This window comes from Rhinatrema bivittatum, chromosome 8 (assembly GCF_901001135.1).
Source record: "Rhinatrema bivittatum chromosome 8, aRhiBiv1.1, whole genome shotgun sequence".
NCBI lineage: Eukaryota > Metazoa > Chordata > Amphibia > Gymnophiona > Rhinatrematidae > Rhinatrema > Rhinatrema bivittatum.
In genome coordinates, this window is record NC_042622.1 from 53,875,871 (window position 1) to 53,891,866 (window position 15,996).

Here is a 15,996-nt window from a genome sequence, read left to right on the forward strand (position 1 = left end):
CTCAAGGCAAAAATGGAAGGCCCCCGTGTCCCGTGAATGGCATGCCGGGCCTTCATCTTTGCTGTGAACGGCGCGGGTCCCGCGGCATGCCGAGAGAATGTGTGTCGGGGAGGGTGAGAGAGAGAGCATGGGGGGCATGCCGGTGAGAGAGAGAGCATGTGTGTGAGAGAGGGGGAGTGACAGAGTATGGTTGGTGAGAGGGGGTGCGGAGGGTGTGAGAGAGCATGAGAGGTAAGAGAGGGTGGGTGGGGAGATGCTTGACTGTGGGTTTCAGAGAGAGGGAGCCTATATGAGGGGAGGGGGATGCCAGTGAGAGAGAATGTGTGTGTGTGTGTGTGTGTGTGTGAGAGAGGAGAGGGGGTGTGAGGGAGTGCGAGAGACAGCTTGGTTGGTAAGAGGGTGAGTGCACGGGATGCTTGAGTGTGGGTTTCAGAGAGGAAGCCTATATGAGGGGATGTGTGTGTGTGCCAGAGAGTGAGGGAGCCTGTATGAAGGTGTGTGTATGTGGAAGGGACACTCTTACAGTGAATTTCTAGGGAAATTCTGCTCAAAACAAGAGCAGATGTGCCAATAAAAAGGCTCGCCGCCCGGGTGTAGAACGGGTACAGTTGCTAGTTTTTAAGTTAATGGGGAAAAAATCCCCTAATCTCATCATAATATGCATCTCAAAATGTTTCAAAATAAACATAGCAATCAAAGGGGTTCTTTGTATGTGGTGGAGTGTGGGGGTGGAATAGGAGGGGTACTCGTATTTCCTCATTTCTCCTTTTGCTTTCATCTCAGTTGGACCCAGGGCTGGGATTTTGGTGCTATGAGCCTTCACTCACCACTACACAGGAATTTTTCCCACTATTTTTGGTCAGGGCCGGCACAACCTACTGTGCAAGCTGTGCACTTGCACGGGACGGCAGCCTGAAAGGGGCAGCAACCTGGGGGCTACAGTCATCCCCAAGATGAAGACAAGGCCACTCATGCCGCCACCACCAGACCCCACCAGGAGGCCAAGAACAGGAAGAGGCCACTGCCACCCAGTGATTCCCAACCCACTGCATGGTGGAAAGGAAGGAGTAGTGGGGGCCACTCGGCACTCCCAACCTGTCGTGGAGCTGAGAGGAAGGAGCTAGGGGGCTGCCCGGTGCACCCAACCTGTCGTGGAGCTGAGAGGAAGGAGCTAGGGGGCTGCCCGGTGCACCCAACCTGTCGTGGAGCTGAGAGGAAGGAGCTAGGGGGCTGCTCGGCGCACCCAACCTGTTGTGGAGCTGAGAGGAAGGAGCTACGGGACTGCCCGGTACTCTCAACCTGTCAAGCAGCCAGAAGAAAAAAAAAGCCGAGAGGTAATTACCAACTTGCCCCACAGCAGAAGTGAAGAAGAGGAGGGACCGTGGCTGCCAAAAGAATCTTTGGTGTGTGTGTGTGTGAGAGAGAGAGAGAAAGTGAGCTGATATGCGTATGAGCAGGAGACAACCTGTGTGTGTGTGTGTGTGTGTCTGAGTATATGTGTGTCAAAGTGAGCATTAAGATAGGTGAAGAGAACAAACTCTAGGGATAATGGAGTAAGAGTCTAAATAGTTCTCTTTGAGCAATAAATTATGCAGATTAAATCAGGAAAGGTTGTAGTATCCAAGCATGGGGTGTTCTCTGAATGGGTGGAAGACCAGGCCTGCCACGTCTCTTTGTGTGCGTGTGTGTCTGAGCATGTATGAGTGACAGGTATCATCTGTGTGTCAGCATGCGTGTGGTGTGTGAGAGAGGCTGTATAGGTGTGTGTCTGTGCCTGCATGTGTGTTTGTGAGCATGTGTGTGAGAGCATGTAGGTGTGAGAGAGATCGTATGTGTGTGTGTGTAAGAAGGAACATGTGTGTCGGTGTGAAAGGGAGCATGTACATGAGAAAGAACATATGTTCATATGTTTGTGTGTATGTATAGATATATATCTATATCTATTAGAGAGGGAAGAGAAATCTTGTACATCCTTATCCCACTAATCTACGACAATCTCAGGGTGACTGGAAATAAATTCCGAAGTTTGGAGAACATGAATCCTTATCCTTATTAGTTTTAATTTTTGGATATTATTTGATGTGTGCTGTTTTGAAATATTTTATTAGTATGTGGGCAATTTAAAACTAATTTTATATGAGTTTGAAATTATTGGATCTTCCATTCATCAGCTATTTTGAAAAAATATGTTTATTAGAATGTTTATATTATTATGATTTATGTATTTATATATTTCTTGATTTTATTGTTGAATGGCTGAGGACTGGTGATGATTCTCTTTTTCCATTGTTGTATTGCACAGGGTCTGACTACTTGTGGTTTCCAGTTCAATTTTTGCCTGATTGTTTCTATTTCTATTTTTATAGTTTCTTTTTTCTGTATTTGGCGAGGGTCTGCCTGTGTGACCAAGGAGCGATATTCTGCTGCCATTTAGGTATTCTCCTAGCATTTAGGGATCTATAGCAGCTTGGTTTGTTCTGTTTTCTTAATAGGAGGTGTATTAGTGTTTTAGGCCTAGAGTAATATTTGCAGTGCTGCCTTCTCAGTCATAGGGTTCTTACTTTTTAAGTGCTGGCAGTTAAAAACTTAAAAGCTCAAAGAGAGCTGTTTTGGTATGAGAGGCGTATTACATTTTAATTGTAATTTACTCATAGCTTTCTGAGGGTCAAGCCCACACCCAACATGGGTTACAGTAGTCCTAATGCCATATGGGTTCTAAGTGTCTTTTATTTGTAAGGTTTTCTGGATGGAACCATAGCAGTGCATGGAAATATAATATATATGTGATATTTTTTATCTCAGAATATTCTCTGAATATACTCTGAATATTCTTTTTCATGTAAAATCTGTTATTATGAATGCATATTTTAAACTGTGTATGTTTAGAGGGTGGGGGTGGAATACAAGGGTATAAGGTTCGCCTACGGCACATAATACTCTCGCACTGGCCATGGGTTCCAGTGAAGGGAGTGAAGACGCAGAGGTGGGGGGGGTGACAGTTTTTTAAGTTTAGGTTGCTGGAAGGAGCTGGGCTTTTTTTGGTGGGCCCAAGACAGACACTAAATGAATATGCGGGGTGGGGGGAGAAACAGCACAATAACTGTTCGCACAGAACAGCAAAAAGACTAGCACCAGCCCTGTTTCTGGTCTGGCCATTGCAGCAATGGTCTTAAGGCTGGGAACCAGACTCCTTCCAGAACCCTACATCATGGGCTCCAAATCTGGCCAACAGGTGCCACCCTTAGACTTGACTATGACTCCCACCCAGTCCCAGTTGACCTGGGATATAAAACACACTCCATCCAGGAAATGAACCAGGGAGTGTCTGCACGTGAGCCACCGGGCCAGCTCCAAAACAAAACAAAACAAAAAAAAGTTTGCCAAAACGAATTTAAAGGTAGCCACAAACTTCTTGCAGGCCCAACTAGTTTGCAAACTTTTTGTACGTTTGCACATCGCTAGACAGCAATGACATTTTAAACAAACACTAAAGGGGAAAATCCCACTCCCTGTTCCTTAAGTTTTTCTCCCAAGCTCCCTCTGGCACCTGAAGCTCCCACTCAAATTCCAGCAACTCATGCGCCAGATATTGTCCCCGTTCCTTTCACTACATTTGCCAATTCATAAAATTTGTGAATTTCTACAGGGTGGGTGGATAATTGTTAAACTCTCCGTTTCCATAACTTGTCGCTGACTTTAGAAAATTAAATTGTAACAAAAGAATTATGTTTCAATATTTTTTGCCTGCTTTGTATAAACATTTTCTAATTAAAGTCTATGGTATAACAAAGAAAAGTAAAAACAGCAGATATTGAGATTTTAACAAATTTCAATGGCAAAATGCCTGAAATATTTTTTGGTTTTTTACTGGAAATATTTTCACATCTCTCTACTACTTGCTACCAAGCAGGAACTCTAGGTGTAGATGGGCCAGGATCAGGAGAAGGCATGAGTGAATTTCTTGGGGAGCTGTAGGCCTTCCCTTCTTCTCCAGCAATGGCCTCTGGACCAGTGATGGTGAACTCTAGTCTTCAAGTGCTGCAAATGGTGCAGGTTTTCAGGATAACCAAACAATGCAAATGAACCTAGTTGTTAGATCAAATGTCTTCAGTTCTCTGTCATGAATATTCATTGTGGAAGTCCTGAAAGCCAGACCTGTTTGTGGTACTCAAGGTCCAAGGCTCAGCATTCCTGCTGTAGGCCAATGGTTCTCAGCTCAGTGCTCCAGAGCATCCTATCTGGTTTGGTTTCAGATTATATTCACTAGATATATCTGCGTGCATCAATTAGGTTCTTATACCCACTATATGCAAATATTCGAACTACACTGGCTAGGCTAAGATACTAGATTGAGGACTACTGCTCTAGGAAAAGGCAGAAGCTTGCTCTAAGGTGTCAGAAATATGCCACTGTTTGCAAACAGCTTGGTTAATTTAATCTAGGGCTATGAAGAGGAAAGCTTCTGGTCACAAATGTTAAACTTATTGTGCATTCTTTTATGAAAAATCCAGATTTACAAACTCTGGCTCAGAATTATGTAACTATTGATGGATTTAAAACTATTTTGAAATATTCACAGTTTCTCAGAATTTGTGGATACTTTAAATAGAAAAGCCATAAGGTCCATTTTCAGACATAGTTCAGATAGCAAAGTTAGCCAAATAAACTTATCTGACTAACTCTGGAGGTATATTGGATAGTGCAGCCATACTATTGACTATAGCCAGCTAACTTTAGGATAGCTCTTTGGCCTGACCAGATTTAGGCAGCTAAATCATCTGACTAACTCTGAGTACTGGAATTAGCTGGTTAGCTTAGTCGGCTAATTCCTCACCTCTCAGTTATGCCCCAGAAAGTCCACAATTTATCCAACTAACTTTTGAGTTAGCTAGCTAAATTATTTTGAATATGGACCTCTAAACATCTTAGAACATCTGCATCCAAATGGAGCAGATTCAAGCTGCCAGCGGTCTGGATTTAAATCTAATGACCAATATTCTTCATTCCCCTCTCCCTCCCACCCCCAATTCAGATTTAATCCAAACCAGTCTGCCCATCTTTACTTAAAATAATTAAACCAGTTCTCCTGCTTTCACTGATTTTACATAGTATATGCATGTAGTATATATATGATAATTTTTTCTTAATAGAAGGAGTTTTGCAGTGATGACTGTTCACCTTTAAAAGCAGTCTGACTTGGGAACAGAACATGTATTGAATCAGATATCACAATACTAGTGGGTTAATCTCTTCTTTTCAATTAGCAAGGTAAAAAGAGTATCAAAATATTGTAACCACATATGAAGAGGAACCCAAATGGCTCATAAAACATCTTGGAGGCAAATTCTAATAAATGATTTTAGCTGGAAAAAAATACAAGTTTCTATGCAGCATTACTCTGGCAATCCTTGTCAATATTTAGGAATAAACATTTTAATAAAACTGGATATATAAAATTAAATCTATGAGATGAACAATTAGAACTGGTCAGCAAACTCTTCAGCCATCTGAATAGATTCACATATATATATATATAGAGAGAGAGAGAAAGAGAGAGGGAGAGGGAGAGAGAGAGGGAGGGAGAGAGAGATTGTATATATATTCTGTATGTACATTAGCTGATACCTGCTGAACATCACCAGAAAATGCTGCATGTATTTCAGCACCATGTGACAGCTGAGTGAGTAGTAACTGGAGGAAATTGAGCTTTACTTAAACATACTTGTGTTGTTATAAGTGTGTGTTGGTGCTGGCCAAAACAGATTAGGGCAAGTACTGTCAGGCAATAAATGATGAGCCAGTAATCACAGAGTTTGGTGCTCCATTTGCATTTCTCCCCCCATATCTGTCGTGTTGGGTTGCTTACAGGATCTGTATTAAAATTGCAGGGCTTACATGATGTGGGTCATCGGCCATGCAGCATCACAGCTGCTGTCAGCAGCTTGTTGCCAGGGTGGGCATAGGCAGCAAAAGGGGGTGGTCCACTGGGGCCATGACCCTACCAACTCTTTTGCATGGATGTTTTGGCTGGACAAATGTTGGCCCCGAGATATCCAGGTAATTTTTTTCAGTCTAAAAAGTTATCCGGCTAGCTTGTGAGCATTCTAGGGTGGAGTTAGCTCTACAGCCAAATTAGCCAGATAAATATTGACTTCTTGCATTATCCAGCTAACTTTAGGACTGCCGAAGACAGTCCTAACTTTGACATAGCAAGGTATATTCAGCAATGCAGCTGCACCATTAAATATCCAAGCAAAGCTAATTGGATAAGTTTATCTGGCTAACTTTCAGGCCGATACAGTAAAGCACAGCCACGGTTACCCTGTTTCTAACCCGCTTTCTACCCACAATTTGGCCGCTTAAGTCTAACCCGCAATTCACTATCCGTTTTTACCAATCTTTACCGCTTCTTTAAATCGACGCATTTCCCTTTCCGCCCGCGGCATGTATATGATATGTAAACGATCGGATTAGCTATTCCCTCCCATACAGTAACGTGCAGCCAGATTATCGCCTTTTTAACCAACTGTTTTGCCGCGTCTTTAACCCGCTAATTTACCGCCTACCCTGACCCTGGCGTTAGAGGAATGTGACAGCAATAGGCAGGCTGCGGTCAAATAAGTAGGTGGGTTGGAGCAAGCGAGTAACATGGTGTGGCCTGGTTCTCCTACGCTCGGGCCTGGTTCTCCTTCGCTCGGCCATCGGGGGTTGCCAGTCCTCTCTCCCCCACTCCCGAAGCAAGGCGCAGGGCGAAAATTGACTCGACATGTTATTAAAGCAAATAGAAATTGTAACAAAAGTAAACTTACTGCATGCTTCCAGCAGCCCCAGTCCTCTCTCCCCTCCTCCCGAGGCGCCCACCGCGGCTCCCCTGCCTCCCAGGGGCAGCCGGCGGCGAAAGCGGCTTCCAGCAGCCCTGCCGGGAAGGTGCATGAACGCACGACCAATTTGGGCACTCAAGCAGCGAAGGCGCATGAGCGCACTCCGTGACCTCGGACATCCATCCGGGCCGCTCAGGTCACGGCGTGCGCTCATGCGCCTTCGCTGCTTGAGCGCCCAAATTGGACGTGCATTCATGCACCTTCGCCGGCGGGGCTGCTGGAAGCCGCTTTCGCTGCCCCCAGGAGGCAGGGGAGCCACGGTGGGCGCCTCGGGAGGAGGGGAGAGAGGACTGGGGCTCCCCGATGCTCGAGCGTAGGAGAACCATCCACTTCCTGGTACCTGTCATTTCAAATGTCATTGAAATGACATTTGAAATGACAGGTACCAGTGCACCCAGGATACTGTATAGGCGCTGTATAGCGCTCTATACGGTAAAATGGATTGCGCTTCATGGACGCGTTTTGGACGCGGCTTGCATTTGCATGCCATTTAAAAACTATATCAAGCGGTATGTGATCCGAACTGTGCGCGCGGCAAACGAGCGGGTGCCCGGCACTGCCGCACTTTTTCTTACGCGCCCTTACTGTATTGGCCTGTTTGATAGCCAGCTGGTGGCTGAAAATGGACCACCTACCAACTTTTCATCCAAACTTGGGTGACTTTCTGCTGAAAATATACCTAAATTTAGGTTCCTGAAACTTAAAGCCCTAAATTTCAACCTGTAATTCATTTGCCTAGATTTAGGTAACAAATGTAGTTATCTGATGAGACTCAGTGTTATGTGCCTAAACCTTTCTCCACCCACCGCAGTTCCACCCCTTAGGATATCCCATTTTTAAGGAATCTAAATTTAGGCATTCAGCCCTAGTCTGTTTTCAAATGAACCAATTTTGGAGTTTAACTCCCAAAGTTAGGCATCTAAAGCCACTAAAAGTGACTCCTAGATAAAGTGTGCATTTGGTAATTAAATGTCATCTACAGAAATCAGTGCATAGAAAGAGAATATGGTTGCAATTTTCTTGCACTTGAAAAGCACTAACCCCAGCAAAAGAGCACTGACAAAATCTAAATGTGTTCTCCTACAGATGTCCACGTGCAGAAGAATCTTTCTAGGGATTATATCATGATATGCTCTCAGAAGTGTGGAAGTCATTTTTACTTCAACGGTTCTTGAAATGAACTACCAGAAATTATAGAGAATTAGGATTCAAAATGTTTGCTGATCCTTAAGATCGTTCACTTCTTGGAATCACAACTACACAGAGAGTGGGAGGTCACCCAGTTGTCATTCTGTTAGCTCAGTTTTCACTATGATCAACCAGCCAAGGAAAATTAAACATTTGTTTTTCATATTCATCCTTCAGCACCTTTAGGGAATATTCTGCAATCAGAATCTTACTGTCTGACATTTGATGCAAAATGAACAAAGTTTAATTTTCAGCAAGTAGAACTGTAGTAAAATGTTGGCTCACCAAAAAAAAAAAAAATATGATTTAGAATAAAAGTAATAAAATAGTTGTGCTTGTCTGAAGTTATAAGCTTTGACAGCTGCAGTGGAAGAGCCATTAAATGGAAACTCCCATTATCTGGGGGAAAAAAAAAAAATCACAGTCCCTGGGCCATGACCCTTTATCCAACAAAAAATTATTTTATCTAGAATGGAGGATACCCCATGGTCCGACTCTTCCCTTCTCCCTATGGCTCAACCTGATTCCTGAAGCAGCTTGGCCAGTGGGTCCTGTGCTTTGTTAAGCCACTGCTCCTGCAGCCTTTCCATACTAAATAGTTCAAAGTCTCCACAGCAGGTTAGCAAAGCACCAGGCCCACTAGCTAAGCTGGATAAGGTCACAGGAGTGTCAGTTTGGCCCACAAGTGGGCGGGGGGAGCAGGACTTCAATGAATCAGAAATATTCATTAAATGGAACGGTCTTGGTCCTGACCATTACAGATAAAAGGTACTCTATAATACTAAGGTCCATTCTCAAAACATGAATATTGAATTGTGTCTTGGCAGTATCAAAGCTTGCATCTCAAAACATTTGTTATCCAAATCATGCCATCATCTCTACCCAACTATATTGCTGCTTTTCTTTTAACAAACTTCAGCTTTCTTCATCTGATCTGTGTTGGCTCTGCAGTGGCTGGCTGGCACTAGTGAAGTGAACAGTGGATGACACAAAACGTGAGATTCTAGGGGAGGACAGATTGTTAAGTAGTATGGTTGCATCCCATACAGATACTGTGAGTGACGTGTCATTACTAAAGTCACAACAAACCAATCACTTGCATATACCAGGCACAGCGTAAAGAAACAGATTTATTCAACTGCCATTAAGAGAAGCCACATGAAAACTAACAATAACTCCCAGGCACAATGGGGGAAAATGCTTTTACTGGCTGTTCCAATATTACTTGAGTAATAGTATCCAAAGCATGTGTTTACTATCCATTTGATGACACAGATCAGTGGATATCACCAAGACTGGACAATTAGCCAGACGGCCACACGGAAGTCAGAAATACCTCAAAATTCTGTGACCACTATCAAATTCTTCAAGTGCTACATTTGTTTAAAATTTCAGTTCTATAAATTGCTCTTCTACAAAAAATAAGCTCACACTTATGAGAAGTAATAAATAGAAATATAATACAATAAATAGCAAGATAAACCATCATAAAAACCTACAATAAGAAAGGATCATAAAACAATAACTGACTAAAATATCATAAGATTCTACAGATAAATGCCAACAATAAGATAATACAAACTAAAAATGTAAAAAAAAACAAAAACACAGTATAAAAATTCTTAGCAGAGCTGGGGAATCTTGAAGGGCTGCATTAGCCAGGACTGACCAGTTATAGGAGCCAAATAACACCCTGGACCGGGGGAGTCCCCATCCTATGTCACAGTCTGAAGGGACATGAGGGGAAGGGGAGGAATTATATTCTTCCCTTCCAGTGACGCAGCTAGGAGGTGAACCTAGCAACAGTGGCAGCAGTAACGAGTGGGAGCAGAACAGGAGCTCCCACCATGATCAGCTGCTTCCTAGGGGGTGGGAGAAAGAAGGAAGAGGAGCTATTTCATTATTATTTGCTAACTTATCTTGGCCCTGTGAATGAATGTATGTGGTGTGTTGGGTCATGAGTGATTAGAATTGTAATCCATTTTGAAGTAATTGGGAAGATGGAATACAAATCAAACTTTAAATAAATACATAAACTATAACTAAAAGCCTGTTGGAAGAACCAGAACCAGATCTACACAGTACTTCTAAATCTCAAATAATCAGTTGTTACATGTGCTTTCTTGGACATAGCATTCCATGAGCATGGAGCTGAACCAAAGAAAGTTATCCCATGTACCTCTGCTAAGGATCTCCGAGAGAGGGAACACACAACAGGGCCTCTTCACTTGATCACAAAGTATAGACCAGGCTTTAAAATGTTGTTCTGTCAAATACTTGGGTTCTAGCCCATTCAAGGTTTTAAAGGTGAAGATGAATGTTTTAAGTTGGACTTTAAAATGAAATGGAAACTAATGTAGCTCTTTTATTATTGGACAGATGCTGTCTCACTAGATTCAGTTTAATAATGCCCTTGCAATTTCCTAGTATAAATCGCAAGTAAACCAGAATACATTATAATATTTCAAATCGCAAGGTTACTGGAGCAGGAATTACAGTCAGCAGATCTGATTTACTCAGAAAAAGCCATAGTCTTCTTGTCATAGTCAGCCGTACAAGCACAGACCTAAGAACTGCTGCACTGTGGGACACATCATCAATTTAGGGGGGTCATGTTTAGTCACTGGCCGGATTGCAAAGTTAGCGAGATAAACTTACCCGGCTAACTCTGATGGGGTATTCAGTGGTGCAGCGCACTGCTGAATATACCCGACTATCTCAAAGTAACCTGGATAAATTTTATCGGACCAGCTCTACAGCACAAACAGAGCTAGCCAGATAAATTATGCAGACAACTCTGAAAATCTGAGTTAGCCAGATAAATTAGCTGTTAATGTAATGCCTCTAGGTAATCTGGCTACATGATTTTAGATGGATAATTAGTTAACTGGATAATACGTTTTAGCCAGATAATTAGGGGAAATATTCAAAAGTCAGCAGATAGCTGGATAACTCACTAGTTATCTGGTTAAATGCTGATGAATATTGACCCTGGAATCTAACCAGACTCCCAAATTGCAAACCTCGTGGATGACAGATAAAAGAGTGTCATCCAGGGTAATATGCACAATTGGGTCCAGATTACCTGCTTTTCAGACCTACAGTGCTTCATTCTTTTTTAAATTAAATTTCAATGTAATCTTCCTCGATCATTTTGTTATGCATCCCATGAAAGTATACGGTCTCCAGAGGTGAGACAGCCCAAAACTACTTCTACTATTATCATCTGACTTCATATAGCACCTAATTCCAGCCTGTCCCTAAGTAATTAACAATTTACAATATATAATAAAACATGTAGCATGCAGATACAAAACAAATACCTCCCCCTCCCCCATCATTACAACAACATAACCCTCCAAATAAAGCAAAAGTACCTCCCTCCCTCCGACTCACAAATTGAAAAGTTGTCTCTTTGTTTTTATCATACCCAGCCTTAGGTTCGAGACAAAAATAAAGACCCCACACACCATCCGGAAGTTACCTACCACCTGCCATGGACACACTCAAGCTAGAGAAAAATTGAGTAGCAAAGTATTTAAAAAAATAAATAAATAAATATATATATATATATATATATATATATATATATATATATATATATATATATATACAAAACCACTAGTGGGTTTTCTCTGAGAGTCTTTTCCCATCATGCATTAGGACATCCTGCGGATTCTCAACAAAAAGCTAACAGCTGGGCACTGGTACAGCCAATCAGCAAAGAGCTCATCCCTTTCCAGGTCCTCGGTTCTACAAATGACTTGAGGGCTTTAAGTCCTATGCTCACAGTATAAGTAGTAGTAGTAGTAATATAGTAGTAGTAGTAGTAGTAGTGCGTGACTATGAGTTAAAGTAGCAATTAGTGCTTCATAATTGGATATATTCTAGAACTCCTCTTCTGAACCAGGCAAATCTTTCTTTACTTGCAAGTTACAGTACAGGTAATTGTACTTGCAGAAACTTTGAAAAGTAAATGTGCTACATTCACATTTACCAAAATGAAATGATGCACATGGTCCCATTATGCATCTGACTTTCAAAGCTATATGATGGCTACCTATCCATGTATAAGCTGCCAATTACAGGGCTAACATTACTGGAAAGAACAGAATTACATTGGAATCCTATTCCCTAAAGAGAGAGAGAGGCAGATTTATGCAGTATCTAAATACCTCATCATCTCCTAAAAATATATTTTCCTACTTGTGTATATAAAGCATTTAAATAATTTGTTACAATATTTTATGCAGACTAGCATTTCTGATACATAGAAAGGGAAACATATGAGTAACGTGCATCCAGTGTGTGTCCCAAACATCTTTTTTTTTTTTTTTTTTAAATTAACTGGCTTTTTTTTCGTGCTTCACATTATCAAAGAAAAAAAGAAAGAAAAAGAGCTAACCCCTGCCACAATAGCTTCTAAGAAAAGGCATTCAAACAAAAGCTAAAAATAAGTTTAAACACAGATGGTCTACGGCGGCTGCCTTAATAGTCATGCAGATGGCACCACCTGCTGGCCGACGCTGGAACTGCTCCCCCGGGGGAGTCATTCGGCGCTTAGGAGCCGCAAGCTTTCACCCAGCGGCACGCTAATGGATTCCAAAGAGGTGTGCGGCAATATTGCCCGCTTGTGTGCTGGAGAGCTTTCCATACACTATTTTACTTATAGCAAACTGTGCAAAACAGTACCAATCCATGAGAGGAAGAATATAGTTTGGGCATTTCCACAAGTAACATCACAAACATTTCATGCAATAATAAAATCTGTCTCCCAACATAGCGCAGAGTACCTCCTAAATATTAAATAAGACAAGAAGGCACTAGACAAGAATCGGGAGAAGAGTTTCTCCTGTAGCTCAGACTCCCACACCCCTCCCCCCAAAAAATAGCCTGCCCTCATCTTTAGCATATATCCTTTAAAAAAAAAAAAAAAAGCACAGTTTTTATCTGTATTCATACTTGATATTTTTTTTGTATGCAGGCAGAAATACCCATGCAAAAATATTGAATAAAAATACCAGAGTTAAACACCCCAGAGAGCTTGGGCCCTTTGTTATGGTTAATCTCGATTTCACTCCGGTAGGAAATTCTGAAAAATTACTAATCCAAAAAAAATAAGGGAAAGGTGGATTTCGTGGTACTTCAGTTTACAGAAGGCATTAACAAGCCGGAAAGTTTGTCCGATTTTGGGACTACTCTATCAATTGTATCCCAAAGTGAGTCTGTTTAATAATTGGTGGCAACATTTTTAAATATTTGTACCTAAGACACACACACACACGAGAAATTAATAATTATGAGCAAAGCCTTTTGAACTCATTATCCCAGGACAACTCCCAACACTGTATCAGCAATTATCTGTAGTACAGTCAGCAAAGTTTGAGCTACATGAGATCAGTTCGCTTGCACTCGGATATCTTAATAGGATTGACCACAGTAAACAATTCTATATATATTAAAAAAAAAAAAAAGCGCTCCAATGTGTTACTGTTTAAGATCAGGGCCAAAAACTCTTCCGCTGAATGGCATTTCGCAGGTCAACACCCGTGCAAGCGTGGCAAGGGGTCGGGAGATGCAACCTAGAGCAGAATCCCACCCCCCACCTCCCCCCAAAAGCAAGGTCATTCGCTTAGGAGGAGATGAATTAAGAGACGCTTCTTGCATTTCACCCAGGGAGTCTGTTACTCAAGACAATCGCCTTAAAAAAAAACAGAAAAATCCATACACTACAACAGTAACCCTTAAATTAAGGTCGGTCTGAAAGCAGGAGCAATCAGAAAGAAAAACAGCACAGGGAAACTCTATTGAACATCTGAGCAGTGTGAAAGGAACAACATCAGATACAACATCATTTAATTTAATTTACTTTAAATGATTCTTCACCTTTTGCGTCCGGTCCCGTCAGCTAAAATAATAACAATAAAACAATTCCGGAGAAAACAGATGCCAGTACATCAAAGCTATCCATGCGCCAGGGGCATGATAAGTGACCGAGTGGTTGAATATTGACCAGATAGGGTCATGTCCGAGAAACAGACTGCCCGGCAGCAGAAAGGCTGTGCGAAACCTTATCGATCTGTGAACAACCATCCCCGGGAAAGGAGGGGACTTCAGCTACAGGCAAAAGGGGCTGCTCAAGTCGAGCCGCGGGTTTGTTTGTTTTTTTACCAATCAAGTTCACGCGGAAAGGTTTAAAACTGCGGTAAAAAGAGGCTCCCGGACTGTTCGACAGGAAATGCATTCCCCAGAACGAAAGGGAAAAAAAACATATAATAGCAAAAGTCCATCATTTCTTTACAAATACAAATCAGAAAGACTTCAGAGACAGCTATAAATAAATAAATAAATACGGTTTCTTGGGCACCTGTCACGTTGGAACAATTCTAACTATGCCCAAGCAAGTGGCATAGACGGCTACTATTAAAGAAATGCAACAGAGGTCCCCGGCTAAAAACAGCTGGCCCCAAAGATCAAAGCGCGGCAGATTCTGACAAACGTTGAAACCCGCCAGCCAGAGCCTGTCACACACACACCGGGAGGAGGGGAAGCTGCTGAACTTCTCAACGGGCCAGGCAACTTCTCGTTTCAGGGTGCGGCGGCAGCAGCGCCTGATCCCGGGGAGGGGGGGGGGGGGGGGCGGCGCATCCGCTCACACACCTGCACGGGGCGCGAGCCAGGCAGGAGGAGAGGCGCCAAGCCCGCCCGCAGGTGCCTGCGGGCGGACTTTTGCAGTCACAACTTTTACAGTCACGTGGCTCCACGGGAAGCGGTGCTGGGGAGGGCGAAAGATTCTCGCACTTGTCTGGAGATAATGAGGACTAACTGCCTTATTCCAAAGCACAGTGGGAGCTTTTCCGCTCTCCCAGACCAGCTGAAATGACAGCAAAAAAAAAAAAAAAAAAATTCTTCCCGCATTCAATACCGGCTTTGTACTTTGCAACCGAGTCTATTACTTGTGGACAGCAGCAGCAGCAGCCCGTGGGAAAGGTTAATTGAAGGGGGCGTGTGGGGATGAGGTGGGGGATGCATTTGCCCACGAGACGTCTTCCTCCCGCGATCGCGCCTTTATAACCTATAAACGATCTCGCAGAGAGGTAAGGGGAGTTGGGGGTTTCATTTGGGGGTTAGATGTCAACACCAGAGACAAGTCAACGCCGTGGCAAAATAAATAAATAAATACATACACATATAAACTTAATACGGAATTGATGGACCAACCGCAGCCCATAAAGGCAGTGCCCCGCCAAGCTTCTGCTTGCTGGCTAACTCCGGAGTCCCCCCACCCCCCGCGGCCGGTTTGACCCACAAGCCAGGGGGGAGAGGTGAGGCTGAACTTACCTGCGAATCCCTGTCCCTCGGCTCCGCGCAGCAGCTGCAGGAGGAAGACGAGCGTGCCCACCCTGCCCATCCTTCAGCGGGCTTCACATTCCCTGCCCAGCGCAGCAGCGGTGCAGCCGTGTCCGTGCGCCTCGGAAATATCCCCGCATCTGGAGACCAGACAGCTGCGCGCGCGAGTGAGAGAGCCGCCGGTATCCCGCTCGGATGTGTAGCACCAAGTGATTGAAGAAAGGAGAGAGAGAGAGGGGGAGGGTGGGGGGAGAGAGGCAGGCTCCCCCCCGAGTCCTAACGCCTACCCTCGCCGACTCGTGCACCATCGCTTAAGCGCAGGCTCCTTCCCAGCGCTGCTGGAGATTTCCCACTGACTCAGCCAGCGCTGCCTCTCCCCCCCGCTCATTCCATGCGCCAGTCACTGATCGGCTGCCCAGAGGGAGAGCGGCATAATTTAACCAGCATTTGCACAACAGGGTCACTCATTCTTTTCCTCGGCCAAGGCGAGGCAGTTCCAAAATAAGGAGGACCGAAAGGAAGTAAGAGCTAAAAGTCCTTAATTGATGGCAGCTTTTGCCTCTTATTGTGCTAAGAA

At 43.4% G+C, this 15,996-nt stretch overlaps 1 protein-coding gene across 6 annotated transcripts in view; it reads right to left on the bottom strand.

The window, feature by feature from the left end:
• The window catches only part of PTPRT (protein tyrosine phosphatase receptor type T), a 1,509,925-nt gene extending 1,494,200 nt beyond the window's left edge, over window positions 1-15,725 (bottom strand). For 4 of the 6 annotated variants that reach the window (XM_029612345.1, XM_029612346.1, XM_029612344.1 and 1 more), the window contains exon 1: window positions 15,411-15,725. In XM_029612345.1, the coding sequence (XP_029468205.1) occupies window positions 15,411-15,480 (70 nt within the window). In that variant the 5' untranslated portion in view covers window positions 15,481-15,725. The remainder of the gene's footprint in view (window positions 1-15,410) is intronic. The other 2 variants (XM_029612343.1, XM_029612347.1) reach the window with 1 other exon arrangement.
• Window positions 15,726-15,996: the final 271 nt, after the last annotated feature.